This window comes from Anser anser (genome assembly GCF_964211835.1).
Source record: "Anser anser genome assembly, chromosome: 3".
Lineage (NCBI taxonomy): Eukaryota > Metazoa > Chordata > Aves > Anseriformes > Anatidae > Anser > Anser anser.
This window is the reverse complement of record NC_139722.1, coordinates 39,464,764-39,479,219: the sequence shown is the minus strand read 5'-3', so window position 1 is coordinate 39,479,219 and position 14,456 is coordinate 39,464,764. Positions and strand designations below refer to the sequence as shown.

Below are 14,456 nucleotides of genomic sequence, written 5' to 3'. Positions count from 1 at the left end.
GGTGGAGAACGTGCAAGTGAGTAGTTCTTAGAAGACTGTCAATCTTGCCTGCATGTGCATTTGCTTGCACGCACGTACACACTGCTACCTCCTCTGAAATGTCCATCAGGTAAGTGAGGACTGAGAAATCCTCTCACGCAGTCCCGCGTGGTTGATATTTACTCCCTGACTAGAGTCCATTTGTGTCTGCTTGCTAGGCCTGTAAATACTATTCACATACGGCAGTTGACCCATCCATAGGATTCACAATTTTGTTGGTTTCTGTTGTTATCCTTGCATTTTAAGTTTATCTAAATTCTCCATTTCTTTTCTAATCCCCCCACCTCAAAGCTGATTTTGACCTATTTTTAGGAAGAAAAAAGAAATACAGCCATGCCCATTTCCTCCTTCTTGAAAACTGGAACACTCATGGAAACTATAGAACTGCCACACAGCTTTTGCAGTGGGGTCCGAAAACAGCAGTTATATTAATTTTAATTCCCAAACACAAAGTGAAATGTCTGTTAAGCAGTCATTTTTGCTTTCCAGCCCTTATACTGCCCCCGTCAGTTGAGCTGGTTCAACTGCTTTTGGGGATTTCAGTTAATCAACTGTGAGTAAAACCAGGCTAAAAATTTAGCAGAAATATCCTACTTTTACTCTATTTATGTATTCACATTCAGCAGTATTGATAATGTACTTAAAAGGTATTCAGTTCTATCCATTCTTCTTCTAGAGTAAATTCCTGCATTGTAGACTGTTTGGTAAAACATTCTTGTGACTGCAAGAGCAGTAATAGAATTTATTTTCTTTTTTTTCCCCTTTGTCTAATTGTTTTCTCCCCAGCTTGTTTGTTCTGATCGTGTTTCTGGTCAAACCATAGTTTATAGCAGAGTTTCACTTTACTTAGGATTTTTTTCGTAAGAATTGAATACAGAATGAGTTTACATAAAATTAAATTTCATCGTTACATATTTCATTCATTTTTACCCCATAGACATTACTTTTATCACCAGCGCTTGTATAATGAATGTGGCAATAGCAATTAAGCAATCCAATGCAAAAGGCAAAGGGCTTCTCAGCTGACCTCATTCACCCTTTGAAGATAAATTGTACTCATAAGTCTGAATATCAGGAAATCTAACACAAAGTTTCTAGAAATAATAAAGATGACTGTGTGTTATTTACCTATATTCCTGTTCAGAGCACAGCTGTTAAAAATCACACTTTTGACAAAGCGGTCCCAACTGTAGCTTCCCAGATGGGTGCTCCCTTCTTTATTTGGGCTGGCTCAGCTCAAATATGTGACAGGCTTTATAACAAATAATATAGTCATGCTTCACAGAACTATAGCATAGGAATATTAGTATATTAGTCCTTTCCCAGAAGCGGTGCTATAATTAACAATCTGTCAGCATTTCCATTACAACTGCTATTGTTGAAGGCTCTAAAAAATAATAATTGAAAATGTATTTTGCTGAAAAATGGCAGAGAAGACCTCAAGCTTTAAGCAGTTTTGGGGCAGGTTTCTTCAGGTAACAAATTTTAGGCAGTCGTTCTGTTTGTCAGTCCATCCATCTTCCTGACGCTCTGCTCCTAATAAATTCTGAACGCATTGGGCAACCTCAGCCAGATCTGACAAAAAAAATATCTCGGAGAACAAAGTTCTTCTAGTGTTGTGACAGTTGGCGGATGTGTAGGGGCAGAAATACAATGTAGTGCCTTCAGGGAGAGAAAGTTAACTTCTGAGCTCAGCCTGTCAGCTCACCAGTCAGCACACCTCAATCAAAATCAGTCCCAACGCGTGCTACATCTTGCCAGTAATTGGGGAGTATAACAAATATTTAGGAGAAGACAGAGACGTGTGGAAGGATGTGTTTGTGTGGAATGAAAACTGGAAGTCTTGCTGGGGGTTGGGCTGTGAAACCAGCACTGAGAACTGGGGTGTGTAGGTACACTAATATCTGGGAGAGATCGTTAAGAAATAAATCAAGCTGTGATAGCCCATAGAACAAGCTATCTTTAAAGAAACACCCTTTCAATAGGATCAGACACATTCTATTTCCTAAACTCTAACTTGTTTTTCATATCTAAATCTGCTACAGCTTCTATCGCAGTCGCTGTTTTCAGGAGGGAAGTTCTTGAGATAGCGCTGTTTGTTTAGCTGCAGAGGGCTTTTCAAAGGGGTGCCCGCATTCCTCAGATGCTGTCTTTATATCAGTCCAGGTCCCTGTTAGCTCAGAAGGAAGAGATGACCTTAAAAGCAGCCTCAGATAATCTAAGAGGCTATGGGGTTAATATCGCTAGATTACGGAATGAGTTAATGGGCTCTTTTGACTTAGACAATAAGACTGGGGTTTAAATTTCTTGCCCTTTCAGATGGCTTTCAGAAAGATCTGAAGCCAAATCAGATAAAGTGAAGAAAAGCTGCACATTCTCAGCATTTAGCAAAAAGCTCCCTTCAAAGTATTACATGAGTGGTATGTGAAATACCGCGTTGTGTCCCAGTTTCTACTGTCCTTGAAATGATAATGCTGCTGAGGGAGGAAGCCAAACAAGGGGGTTGATTATTCTGTTTGCTGGACAGTTTCCCCTGTATGGCTTTGTGTTTTCAGCTGGTTGCTGTGTAAAATATAACTTTATCTGCAAGTCTAGAAACAAATTCCATTTATGAGGAATTGAAAAGTTGACACTGTATTTCATACTCAAGTCTAGCTGTTAAAGCTTTTTTCATACAGCAGAATAAAAGGCTATGCTTTTGGTCTCTGTTTATAGCATGCACTTACTATATTGTTTAGATATGTAGGCAATTTGTCTTATTACACAGAGTGCTAAGACAGGGCTTGCTTATTAAAACAACTTAATCAGCAAAACAATACACTCTGGGCTGGGCTATTGTCTAACTCTGTATTTAATTGTTTTCAAGGTTTACTGGGTGTTGGTTTCCAACAGTTTGGCGATAAAGAAAAGCTAAAATCCAGTCCTTTACAACACCTTTTCGAGGTAAGTTCACAGAAGACCATTTGGGTACTTCAGAGGATAATCCATTTAACTCCGTCAGTTTTGTACAGGATGATGCCTCTGCAGGGTCATGAGGGACTTGTGCAGCTCATGTTGTATTTTAATGACTTAATTGAAAGACAGGTGCCCGTGACAGCATGGACGGGTTTCATTACACTGAAAAATACATCCCCTAAGGGAGGGAATTGAATGGGTCCTCAGGTTGCATTGGGTGCTGTTAGTGCCACAGCTTGACTGGTATCAGCTGTCCTAACGCAACAGCGATGACCGCTGAGCTCAACTTTGGTGACTGCAGTGGGAATGAAGTCTGACATCTAACGCTGTTGTGTGCTGGTTACCAAAGCCGTGTTCAGTTACACTGAAAGAAGTGGCATGTGTGGTGTGAAAATGTTCTTATTGCTCATATTTTAGAACAGTAACATTTCATTTCCATTGCTCAGTACACAATTCACTATGGTTTGGGGAAGATTATCTTTGAGGTGTTTTGTAGCTACTGTGGAGCCTTAGCATATATACAGGTAACGAGAAGTGACCGTCACTTTTCAGAACACTTTTCCAGCCCTGCAGATTGCTCTTTCTCGCAACTGTGTGAAAGAGCCAGGACCATTAGAAGGTGCAATTTGTGTTGGCAAGCGTTAATGAAAAGCCTTCCAACAGTAGGGAAAGCTGTTTAATTGCAGGAGGGTGCTCTCTTGGTTGCCCACCATGCCTGCCTCGGCACAGTGCAAGTGTCACAGTTTGCATTTCTATGCGTCAGGGACCAACAAACTCCCTGGACTGTCCACACAGACTGTCATAATTTAACAAGTATTGTTTTTACAGAACTAATATGATTTTGGATGTTGGTTTGCTCCATCCAAATATGCATAACAACATGCAAGTTAGTATTTATTTCTTCCTTTTTACCCGTTCGTATGTTACTTCTTGTTTCAAACAATGCAATAGGTGAACAAACAAACAAACAAAAAAGGCTTTTGTGAATCTTTTGATACTTTTAAGTTATCTTTGGTTGACGATGTGTGCTGTTCAAATCCAATGGCCACAAGGATAGGTGGACATTTACGGAATGGCTAATGTCCCTGGCCTCATCCTTTAAAAAAAAAATTTCACATGTTAATGGGGCTTTCTCGAGGTTCCTGTGTGATACTGTCCTCCTGTTACAAAGCTGAATTACACTTTACTTTCCGAGCTGAATGTGGGAACAATTGCTAATGCTGGTGTTCAGGCAGTACGTCAGGTTAACTCTTTCACATAAACCTGTTCACTGGCAAAGGAACAAAGTGTGGTTGAATGCTTGGGCACCGTACAACTGAATACATATTAGGCAGGTTGTTTATGTGGCAGAATAGCTTCTTCTGAGTTTGCCAGCCCCTCTGACATAGGAGTGTTTTGTTTACTCGTTCCCTCACCCATGAAGTCTGCTCAAGAAAATTGATAGCTTAGTAGCATGGATGTGTTTTAGAGCCTTAGGACCGATTTCCAGAGACAGAAAGTAGTAATCACGTTCTTGTGGTTATGCATTGACATATCTTATTTAATTTTTATTTACAATTTCAGTCCATTCTTAGGATTTAAAATTTGACTACTTGAATTTTGCATTAAAGCTTTAGAATATAATCTCTTGCAGCAGCATGTAGGCCTTAGGACCTTAAAAAATTATCTTTAGATTTAGTGAACAGTGTTCAGTTGAGCTATAAGATTCTAAAGCAGTAGTTGTTTGAGACCACATTACAGTTCTCAAATATTCCCTGTTTTTAACTGTTTGTTCAGCTGTATTCGTGGATTGTATCAAATACAGAGGCATGTTTTAAAGGGGTGTTTTTCTGCTGTTGTATGAAACCAGTCTTTCCTATAGTTAAAATGAACTTTAAAAATTTCCATGGCACAGTCTCTGTATAAATAAATATGTGGATGAATGTACCTTTCCAAATAGCTTTACACCTCCTATTTTGGCCAAGAGTCAGATTCAAATATGTCTTTTGCATTATTTTTGCTCTACAGCATCAGAGATGGGGAAGGGGTTAGAGTGTGTGAAGCCATTGTTCGTGGGAGGGGGAGCATTGTTCTTGGACAGGGTAGAATTTTTCCTCTACTTTAAGTTCCTTTTTTTTTTGTGGCAGAACTAAGCAAACATTAATCTTTGAGGCTTGTCAGCAATACTCTGAAAATCTTGGGACATGAAAGGAAGGGAAAAAGTTCAAGAGTTTTGCTGTGAAAGCTTTTTGTTATAGGCGGACCCATTCGAGCAAGGTATTCTTGGCAAACTCGTCTGAACATTGCAAGAGTGAAGTTTATATTATCAAGATTGCAGTGATTTGGGGATCAAAACTCTCTTACAAAGACTTGAAAGTTAATCCACATTGAACTCTTTGGGTCTAAATACACAGTGTAACCATTGGTTAATTTAATTATTTTTACGTAATACTATAACTTTTAAAAAACTTTTCAGTGAGCTTTCAAATTATGACACATTGAGAGAAGAGAATCACTGTCTGGTGAAATATTTGGCCTTTATATGCAAAGGAATTTGTTTATGAACAGGAGAGCCAATTTTGGTGTACCTTGGTAAGACTGGCTAAGAGTTAGTAGTACATCTAGCAAACTGCTAGTGCACGTGCATTTCTAGTCAGGTGTTGACATTCGTATGCTTGACTCCAGCCACAGAGAGGCAGCAAGTGTTAGTGTGGATACAGAGTACTATAAGCATGTGGCTTTTGGATCAGAACTGGTTTTGTTATTGTTGTTGGTTTGGTTTGATTTTTTTTTTCCAACTGCCATCTAATTTCTAGGCAGTGCAAAGTGTCAACTTTGTCTTCTGAAGAAAAGCCTCTGGTTTAAGTGTGTGATGGTTTCCCCTTCATGCAAATTATTTCTTCCATATTCTGCTGCTGTGGTTGTTTCAAGGTTATGAAGACACTGGTAGCAACAGCAGTAAAAAATTATGACATTAGTCTTGTTTCAAGATAAGCTAGCTGCACATTTTCCTATTGGAGTTTAGACTAGTCATTCATCCTTTAAATAGGAAATGTGTTCCTTTAACACAGCTTTAAAATTTTTGACATTAAAAACGTCACCTTTGAGTCTGTTTGTCTTGTTCTTGTAGAACTTTATTTTTATTTGAGGGGAGCATTATATTTCTTCAACAATTTCAGTGCCATTATGTTTTAGGTTTATGTGCAGATTAACAAAGCAGCAGAAGATGAAAACATAAAAAAGCTGGCTGCAGATTTCTTTAGAAAACTGGAGGAACATGATGAACAGACGTTGTCACTTTGGAAACAATTTAGAGGCTTCAGCATTGAAGAATACATCCGAATTTATAAGGTACAAATAATCCATTGCTTTTTATGTGTTGCTAATAAAATGGTCTCCTTTTACCTGTTGGTCCATCAATATAATTGACAGCACCTTTTCATCCAAGAGACTGCGACTTAAGAATAGAGGCCGAAGTAATGTTGTGAATTCATTGCCTTTCTCGTAAACTTCACGCTGTCGAGGGGAAGATGTTTCTAAATATGCCAGGTTATGTTCTGTTCTGTTTGGAAAAAGCATGGTAGTAGATTTAGCATCCAAGCAGAGAGTCACTTTAGTTGCTTGCAACCTAGACACGTTTTGTTTAATGGGGTCCATTTAATTGGACTGCTGACTAATCCTCCATTCTCAGGAGCCCTAAAGCCAGGAGTGTGGCACTGAGCAACAATGCAAACCAGCGTTAGCCAAATATTGTTTGGTTTTGCTTCACATTTGAAGTCAGCAACAACCCACTAAATTTAAGTTTCCACGTTATAAATTTTATTGGGAGATACCTCTGTTTTCACATTTCCAATCTGATGTGATAATGTGGAGTTGTGTATGTCACACATTAAATCGAGTGAAAGAAATTATAGCAGCAGGAGATTACAATAGTAATCAGTGCATAAGTACTCTGTAGGTAGAGTTGAACTAACATACAGCCATCTGTTGTGTACTGTAACCTCAAGAATGGAGCTGGTGTCCACTGTTTCATGGGAGAAGTATGCAGTATCAACCAAAAAATCAGTGCTATGAATTTGTGAAAAGGGAGTGGAAATAAACCTCCTGTCACTGAACTCAGTCTCTTGGTATTACTAGGAGATAGTCTTGCTCCAGAACCACCTGAATCCATCTGAAAACTAGCTAGTGTTTCTCTTTCCTACGTTCTTGCAATAAGATTCTGGAGTGGGCGCCTGATTTTGAAGTGCTTGGTCATTTATTTTTTTTCTAACTTCCAGTTCCGAGGAGTTTGTGATGAGTTTTATGCAACTGCCCTCTGCTAGCATGATTCTTTACTTCAAACAGCACTTTTCCATCCCCCTCCTTGTGATGTATTTACAGACATGTCTTCTTTCAGCCTTGTTTTGCAAAGTTAAAAGAGAAGTGCCTTGCCCTACCCTCAATAATCCAGATAACCTCGCAGTTCTTTACTTTCATCCCTGAAAGATATCGCTGGATTCGTGCCTAGCACCCTAAGTTAAGTCTCCTAAGTGAGGCACAGCCTTGATAATTCTAGTGGGAACCTGACCTGTTAGGGTGAATGGAGTGTTGGGCTGAGTATGCAACTGCATCGTGATAGTTACTCATCATCCATCACATGATGGTGGATACAGCTAGATCTCGCTCTCCCAATTCCTTTTCAAACCAATAAGTACGTAGAGGATGGACTGATAGCTTTTCTTGTCCTCAATTAAAAACCTTGTCCCTCGTACTATTATATTATATTTCACCCTGTTTCGGCAGTTAGTCATCCAGGTTCTCCTATGTGTACTTTCAGCCTTCCTAGCAATGGTGATTTCTGTGTGCTCAGCAAAGTGTGTGAGCAGCTCCTGCTTTTTTCTTTTTTTCCTCCTTTAAATCCTTTAAAATCGGATTGGCTTCAGGGCCAGGTAACTATAGTCCACTGGTTTCACCTCTAGCACAGCAAGTTAATTACATACCCCAGAACTTCCACACTAATCGCTCTCTCCAGTTTACTCCTAATTTTTCTAACATTATATCTAACATTGTATTCAGCTCAGGGAGATTAATTCTAATGCAGAAATTGATTATATCAAAATCCAAATGTATTTTCCTTTTAACAATGAAGTGATGTTTCCTGGAATAAAATCCATTTTTGCTCTCTGACCCATGGCACAGATCTGTGATCTGACGTAATTGGAAGAAATGATTGGCTGCAATCTAACAATGTTTCTCTTCTTTCATATTCTGGGAACCTTTCAGCGTCTAGGAGTCCACTTTGATGAGTATTCTGGAGAATCATTTTATCAAGAGAAATCCCAGGAAGTTCTAAGGATGTTGGAGGATAAAGGACTCCTTCAGAAAACAATGTATGACCTGGTTATTCAGTCTATTGGTGTGGTTTATTTAACATTTCAGTTAAAAGATAAGATGACCGCGGTGTGTATGTAACCTACAGGAAAGTGTTTTCTTTATATGATTTCAATAGCTGTTCTAATAGAAAACCAACAGGGCTTCTGCAATCATAGAAAAAAAATGTTTGCCTTTTTTTGTCACTAACACTGAAGCCTGGCCATGACAAATTAGGTGCAATGACAGCAGACAGTTCCTAATAGCCTTTTCAGCTGTTGATTAGTTTGGTAGTTGTGTGTGTCAATTAACAAGGAGAGTCAGATGAGATCCTTGCTTCTGCGTGCTGCCTGGCTGAATGGGGAGGAAAACTATATTCACAGAATGTACCAGAATATGAGGAGGTGGTTCTCTGACATCACCAGTGGTGACAACAGGATTAGAGGAATGGTCTTTGACAAGACTTCTAGGAGGCAGTCATTCAAGGAAAGATCAAGATTGTTCAGAGTGAATGGGGTCATATGGCAAGAGGCCTTCTGGTTTGTTTCTGTCTTACCTGAAGTTTACCTGTATCTTGAATCTGGATTGCATTTACTTCAGCCTTTTCTCTCAACTTACAGAAAAGGGACAGGAGTTGTGGATCTTTCAGAAAAGAAAGACCTCTCGTTGTATTCCACAGTCATGCGTAGTGATGGGACATCTCTTTATATAACAAGGCAAGTGAGTTCATCTGTGTTTATTAGGTTTTATTTTGCCAGTAAACTCTTGTGCATGAGCACATTTATAACAGATAGTACAGATTTTGAAGCTTTTTATTTTTGCGGTGGAACATATTGACTAATGAGTAATTGTAACTGGAACTAGCAATGTAACTATGATGGGACGAAAATGACTTGGGAAAAACAACTGCTTTTAAATATTTTTCGTTCCCTTAACCAGTCTGTTAGTAAATCTCCCCTTTCCATAAGTCATAATACTTTCTCCAGCTACTAGCTTTGAAAACAAAGCCAAGATCTCTTCATCTCATAAACACTTGACAAACGAATGTTTTAGAAAAACCCTTGCTTAAAATGTTTATTTACAGCGTGATGCACAAGAAAACGGCTTGTTCAACCATGTCTTCATTGACTCAGTGGACCACCAGCACTGTACCATCAATTTTATCACTGTTTTTCTCCCGTCTCATCAGTAAAATTCCTCTTGGATATTTTGATAGGGAAGTCTTAAAAGCTTATTTGGGCCAGTAATGTAAATCAGATCATCAGATGTCTAGCCCTCGGGATAAACTGTACATTTTTTCAGGAGAAGAGTATTAGGGGCTGCAGTCAATCCTGCACATCAGGTAGCTGCTGAATTCCAGAGCCTGACAGAGACAAGGCTGCCACAGTTCCATGCCCATGGGTCCAACCAGTAGTGAGGCTGAGCATGTGTTCCCAGTAGGCACACAAACACGCACGCACACAAAAAACACATACATGGGACCAACCAAACAGACCAACACAAACAAAACCACTCAGTACTCAGATGCAGACAGCACCGTTGATCTCATTTTGTGCCCTTCTCTGGGGATGAAATTCTGTCAGTGTGAAGAAATAAGCATATACATACACATATTGTACACATATGTATGTATGAACATAAATGTACGTATGTGGTATGTATACTAATGTGTATAAAATATATGTATTATATATGCAGAGTATACATGTACAATATAGATCCCTCCAGCAGCTGAGCTCAGGCAGTCTGCCCGTTAGCTGGCCCCTGATCCCCAGGTCTTCCCACTCACTGGCACCTGGGCACGTGAGCCCCCAAGGGCCATAATGCAGCTCCAGTCGCTTGTACAGACACAGCCACGTTGGATTCCTCCAGTAACTGGGCTTAGAGATGTGGTCTATCTGTCAGCTGGCCCTAGATCCTCACTTTCTTCTGTTGCCTCCTACACAGAGGCCGCCATGTATACCGACGGGTCTCTCAGTCAACCCCCCAGCCCCACAGTCTGGTAGTTGGCGTGGACCTCTTGTTACCTCCCGTAGCCATCTCCTTTGGTACCTCAACCTAGAAGACACACACTTAACCTGGCCCTGAGGGCACTTCACCTACCTGCTGGGTAGTTCAACTTGATATCTGCTGCCAGTCACAGGTGGACATACGTGCATTTACTCCAGCCTCTTCAGTTGCTGGCACCACAGATACATGGCCCATATGACCTGTAGTCCTCAATTCCATTGACTGACGCACAGACCTGCAAACACTTGCATACGCACAGAAGAGAGAGCCCCTCACCCAGAAGAGTTTAAGGAGAAGACAGGACAGATTGTACTGAGAGCCCCTCACCCAGAAGAGTTTAAGGAGAAGACAGGACAGATTGTACTGACCAGGTGCAAAGCATGGCCAAGCCCAGAGACCAGACTTATTCTGTCCATAAAATAAATTCTGTTCCTCAGTAATTTTCATAGCCAGTGGTTTAAAAAAACAATTCAAGTGCATGTTGTGAACAAAGCACAGATGTTCTCTTTTTTTGCTCCAATATGGCACTCCTCTCTCCTTCATAAGAGTAGGTAATTTTCTGAAGTGGCAAATAATGAGTCTTGTTTAGTTTGAGTGAAAGTCCAAATAGTTTCTCACTATCTCTTTCAGAGATCTTGCTGCTGCCATAGACCGAATGAACAAGCATAGCTGTGATACTATGATTTATGTGGTAAGTAATTCCAGATTCATGAATGCTTTGAGCCCGACTCTCTCCAATAATCCAGGGGAATCTCTTGCTCCCAAATACAACTTAGGCACGTGGTGTTTTTGGCAGTAACATAGACTGTCCTCATTGCCCAGAAGCTATGCCTCAATCTGGCAGTATTTCTTGGTTCCGTTTCAGTTCATGACCCACAGAATGGTTGAAAAATTATTCTCTGTTTTAAAACAGCTATTCTCTGTTTTAAAGATTCATTTTAATTTGTTTTAAAGAAACCTTTATTCAATTGACATTATATTTTCTATATGAATGTTGTAATTAATATTTAAACAAGTCAGAAAAAGCTTTTAGTGTTATAAGGGGTTGTAATATTATAAATTAATGTTCTAAAATGAGTCTAGATTTATTCTAAAGTCCTGATATGTTATCTGTGATGTAAATTCATACAGTTTTGAACAGTGCCTCGATTTCATTATGTTAGAAATTATACATGAAATACTGTTTAATCAATCTGAACAAAGCAGTTGTAGGCAGGGAGCCTTTTTATATTTCTGTGCTTGGTTGTTTTGCTTTTTAACAATTCCAGCAGTATCAGTAATAAGCTGTATCTTCTCAATTATGTGGGACTTTTTTTTTTTTTTTTTGCTTCATAACCAACAAGGACGGATCATATGATGCTTTTAAATGTTCTTTTTTTCCACATTTAGAAAAAAAAGTTTTGAAAATCGTGTTCTGTTATGACCAATAAACAGTCAATTAATGACATGTGGAAAAAAACATACACATTCTGGCATGTTCTTTGTGATGTGATAATGCCTGTGTATTTTGTCTGGTACAGTTTTTTCAAAAGCCAATATAATGTTACAAATACCATGATTTGACGGAGAAATCAGTAAACATAAAAGTAAATACCAACGTGGTTTAAGTGCAACTTTTCATTAAGTCACATTTCTCCTTTTATTTTCAGTCTTCAGAAAAATTCTGCTAGCTTGTCATTCCAACATGTGATTATAGAACAGGTTTTTGTTGTTGTTTTATTTTGGTTGGTTTGTTTGGTGGTAGTGTGGTTTTTTTTTTTGCCTCTGCTGGCTAGGACGCACTAGATTCACTGGCATCAAAGAGCAGTGTGGCTGTGAAAGTGCAATTCATTAGGAGTTAAGGAAGCTTCCTGCTAGTTCATGTAGCTAGGTAATTATCTCTATTTGTACTTGTTATACCATGAGCTAGTGGGGACCAGGGGAGAAAGAACAATTAGAAAGAAAATTACTGGGTATTTTGCACAAATCAGGATGTGCGCTGAATGTTAAGCTAATGGAGTGAGCACATTAGCTCACTCCATTAGCTTAACGTGTGTGGAAACAATAGTCTCATATTAACAGGTTGCTCACAGCTGAATTGGAATAACTGAATTTTTGTTTTCATTAGGTCAACTTGTTTAAAAGAACATTAAATTGGTTTATTAGTTGTAAAGCTGTAAGTCAGTGATTTATACTAAAATAATCCTTCTTATTTCATAGAAATGCAGCGATTTGAGCAAAACATCCAAAACATTATCAAATGCATGACATGTACTAAAAATGTGAGAAAATTTCAGCTGAATGTTGCACTCAGGAGATGAAAAACTCTTATATATGAAAAATAAAACAATCCCTACTGTCAGACAGCAAACTTCTCCCATAAAGCTAACCACTTAGATTACATTTGGACATGTATAATTTAGGGGCATCTTTTGATTGTAAACAGAAGGCTGCAGCCCTTCAAAGAGGCTTTTAAATGCTGTGATGATGGCCCAAGTGGTAAGGGACATGCTCTTGTACACAGAAAACAAAAGTAGTTGCTGTCACAGAATGTATAACGTCTCATAAAACAGGAGAGTAGAATTGAATTCAGGCCTAGTGTGGAGCAGAGGAAACAGCAAGGCAGCATTGGCCAGTACAGTTAGCTGCCCCTAATCTAAACTTCATAAAATTTATTGTGAGATCTTTGAGCAAGAGAGATCTTGCTTTGTTTCATGTACTGAGAGCTTTTCCCGTATGTGACGTGCATAGAAAAGATCTTGGAAGGACTTGTTTGAAACCACCACTGTCCATTTATTTATTAGCCTTGCTTGTGAATCTGCAGGGGAGAGGTGATGCATAGGAGCTGAGCAAGTTATGAGGAACTGTGAAAGAGGAAGCAGGTGCTTTAGGCTTAATGCAGTGGTAGAGCTGAGAAAAAAACACAGATAAGCACCTCACCCACTGCTCACTCCCTGTCTTGGAATGCCAAACAAATAAGGAAATACTGGTTATTGAATTATCTCAGCAGTCTTGTCAGTCTTGGGTTTTAGGGAGGGATAAAGACGACTTTTAGTGGTGTAGACAAAGCAACTAGGTAGAAAAATGAACTTTGTAGCGACAGTTGTGGCTAGAATACTTGTAAAGATCCTTGCTAGACGTAAAGAAACTTCATCGGAAACTGCCTTAAGTCATAGGAGAGGAGAACTGGAAGTGGAAGAGAGCACACATGCATCATTAATATGAAAATGTTATCATTTGTGCTTTATTTATTTATTTTAATTATGTACCTGAAAGCTCCACAAGCCACACAGCAGACAATAGAAACTAGTGAATTCTGCAGACAGACAGTTTTGTCTGCAGAAAGAAAGCCTTTTGTCTTTCACTAGGAGCCATGTTAGGCTATGCAGGTACATCATTGATAGTGGTATCATTATGTAGTTATATCACTGACAGACTTCAAGAAGGCTTCTCTTCCCACGTTAAAGGAACCTTGAAGTCTGGTGATGTAAAACATGGGAACATATCAAGAGCAGCAAGGCTCTGAATTGGAAATAGAGGCATTTAATCTGATGGGCAACTAACATTGCATGAAACTAGAGAACAACAAGGTTTCATTTCAATTCATGGCTTTGCATCCATGACCTAGGAATAATCATTTTTTAAAAGAGATTATTTCTGTCGTAACAATGCAAAATCGTGTTGCCACATATTTCAGCTGTTACAGTTTTCAGGTATTGACTGTCTTTGCAGGTCTTAATTCTGTTTGATGCTGTGCCAATAAATCACTACAATGGTGCTGTGTGTGTTAACAGCTAATTCTTATCTAACCTGAAGTGTTTTCTATTATGCACCAATTCTGTTCTTTAGACAGATAAAAGTCAAAATAGTCACTTTCAACATTTGTTCCAAATACTGAAGCTCATGGGCTACGACTGGGCTGAAAGGTACGTATTTATGAATTTTGGTTACGTACTTTTTTGGGTGGTGGAGGGGGGGACAGTAGAAGAATGAGTATACGTACAGTGGAATTTCAGAGGAGGGCACTCTTGAAGAGTATCTCCTGATTACGCTCACCTACCGCCATGCTGTAGCACCTCATGTATACGTTTTGGATGAAACTAAGCTAAAGATCTGCTACAGGTGAGCAACTATTGAGCTGCAGA

At 39.2% G+C, this 14,456-nt stretch overlaps 1 protein-coding gene across 12 annotated transcripts in view; it reads left to right on the top strand.

Moving 5' to 3' along the window:
- Window positions 1–14,456, top strand: part of RARS2 (arginyl-tRNA synthetase 2, mitochondrial) — a gene marked incomplete at its 5' end in the record, with an annotated part of 55,551 nt that overhangs the window by 11,965 nt on the left and 29,130 nt on the right. For all 12 annotated transcript variants that reach the window (XR_014581743.1, XR_014581744.1, XR_014581745.1 and 9 more), the window contains 6 exons: window positions 2,906–2,982; window positions 6,169–6,324; window positions 8,236–8,342; window positions 8,943–9,038; window positions 10,963–11,023; window positions 14,161–14,237. Coding sequence is in view for 8 of the 12 variants with exons in the window: in XM_083829248.1 (XP_083685374.1) it covers window positions 2,906–2,982; window positions 6,169–6,324; window positions 8,236–8,342; window positions 8,943–9,038; window positions 10,963–11,023; window positions 14,161–14,237 (574 nt within the window). The remainder of the gene's footprint in view (window positions 1–2,905; window positions 2,983–6,168; window positions 6,325–8,235; window positions 8,343–8,942; window positions 9,039–10,962; window positions 11,024–14,160; window positions 14,238–14,456) is intronic.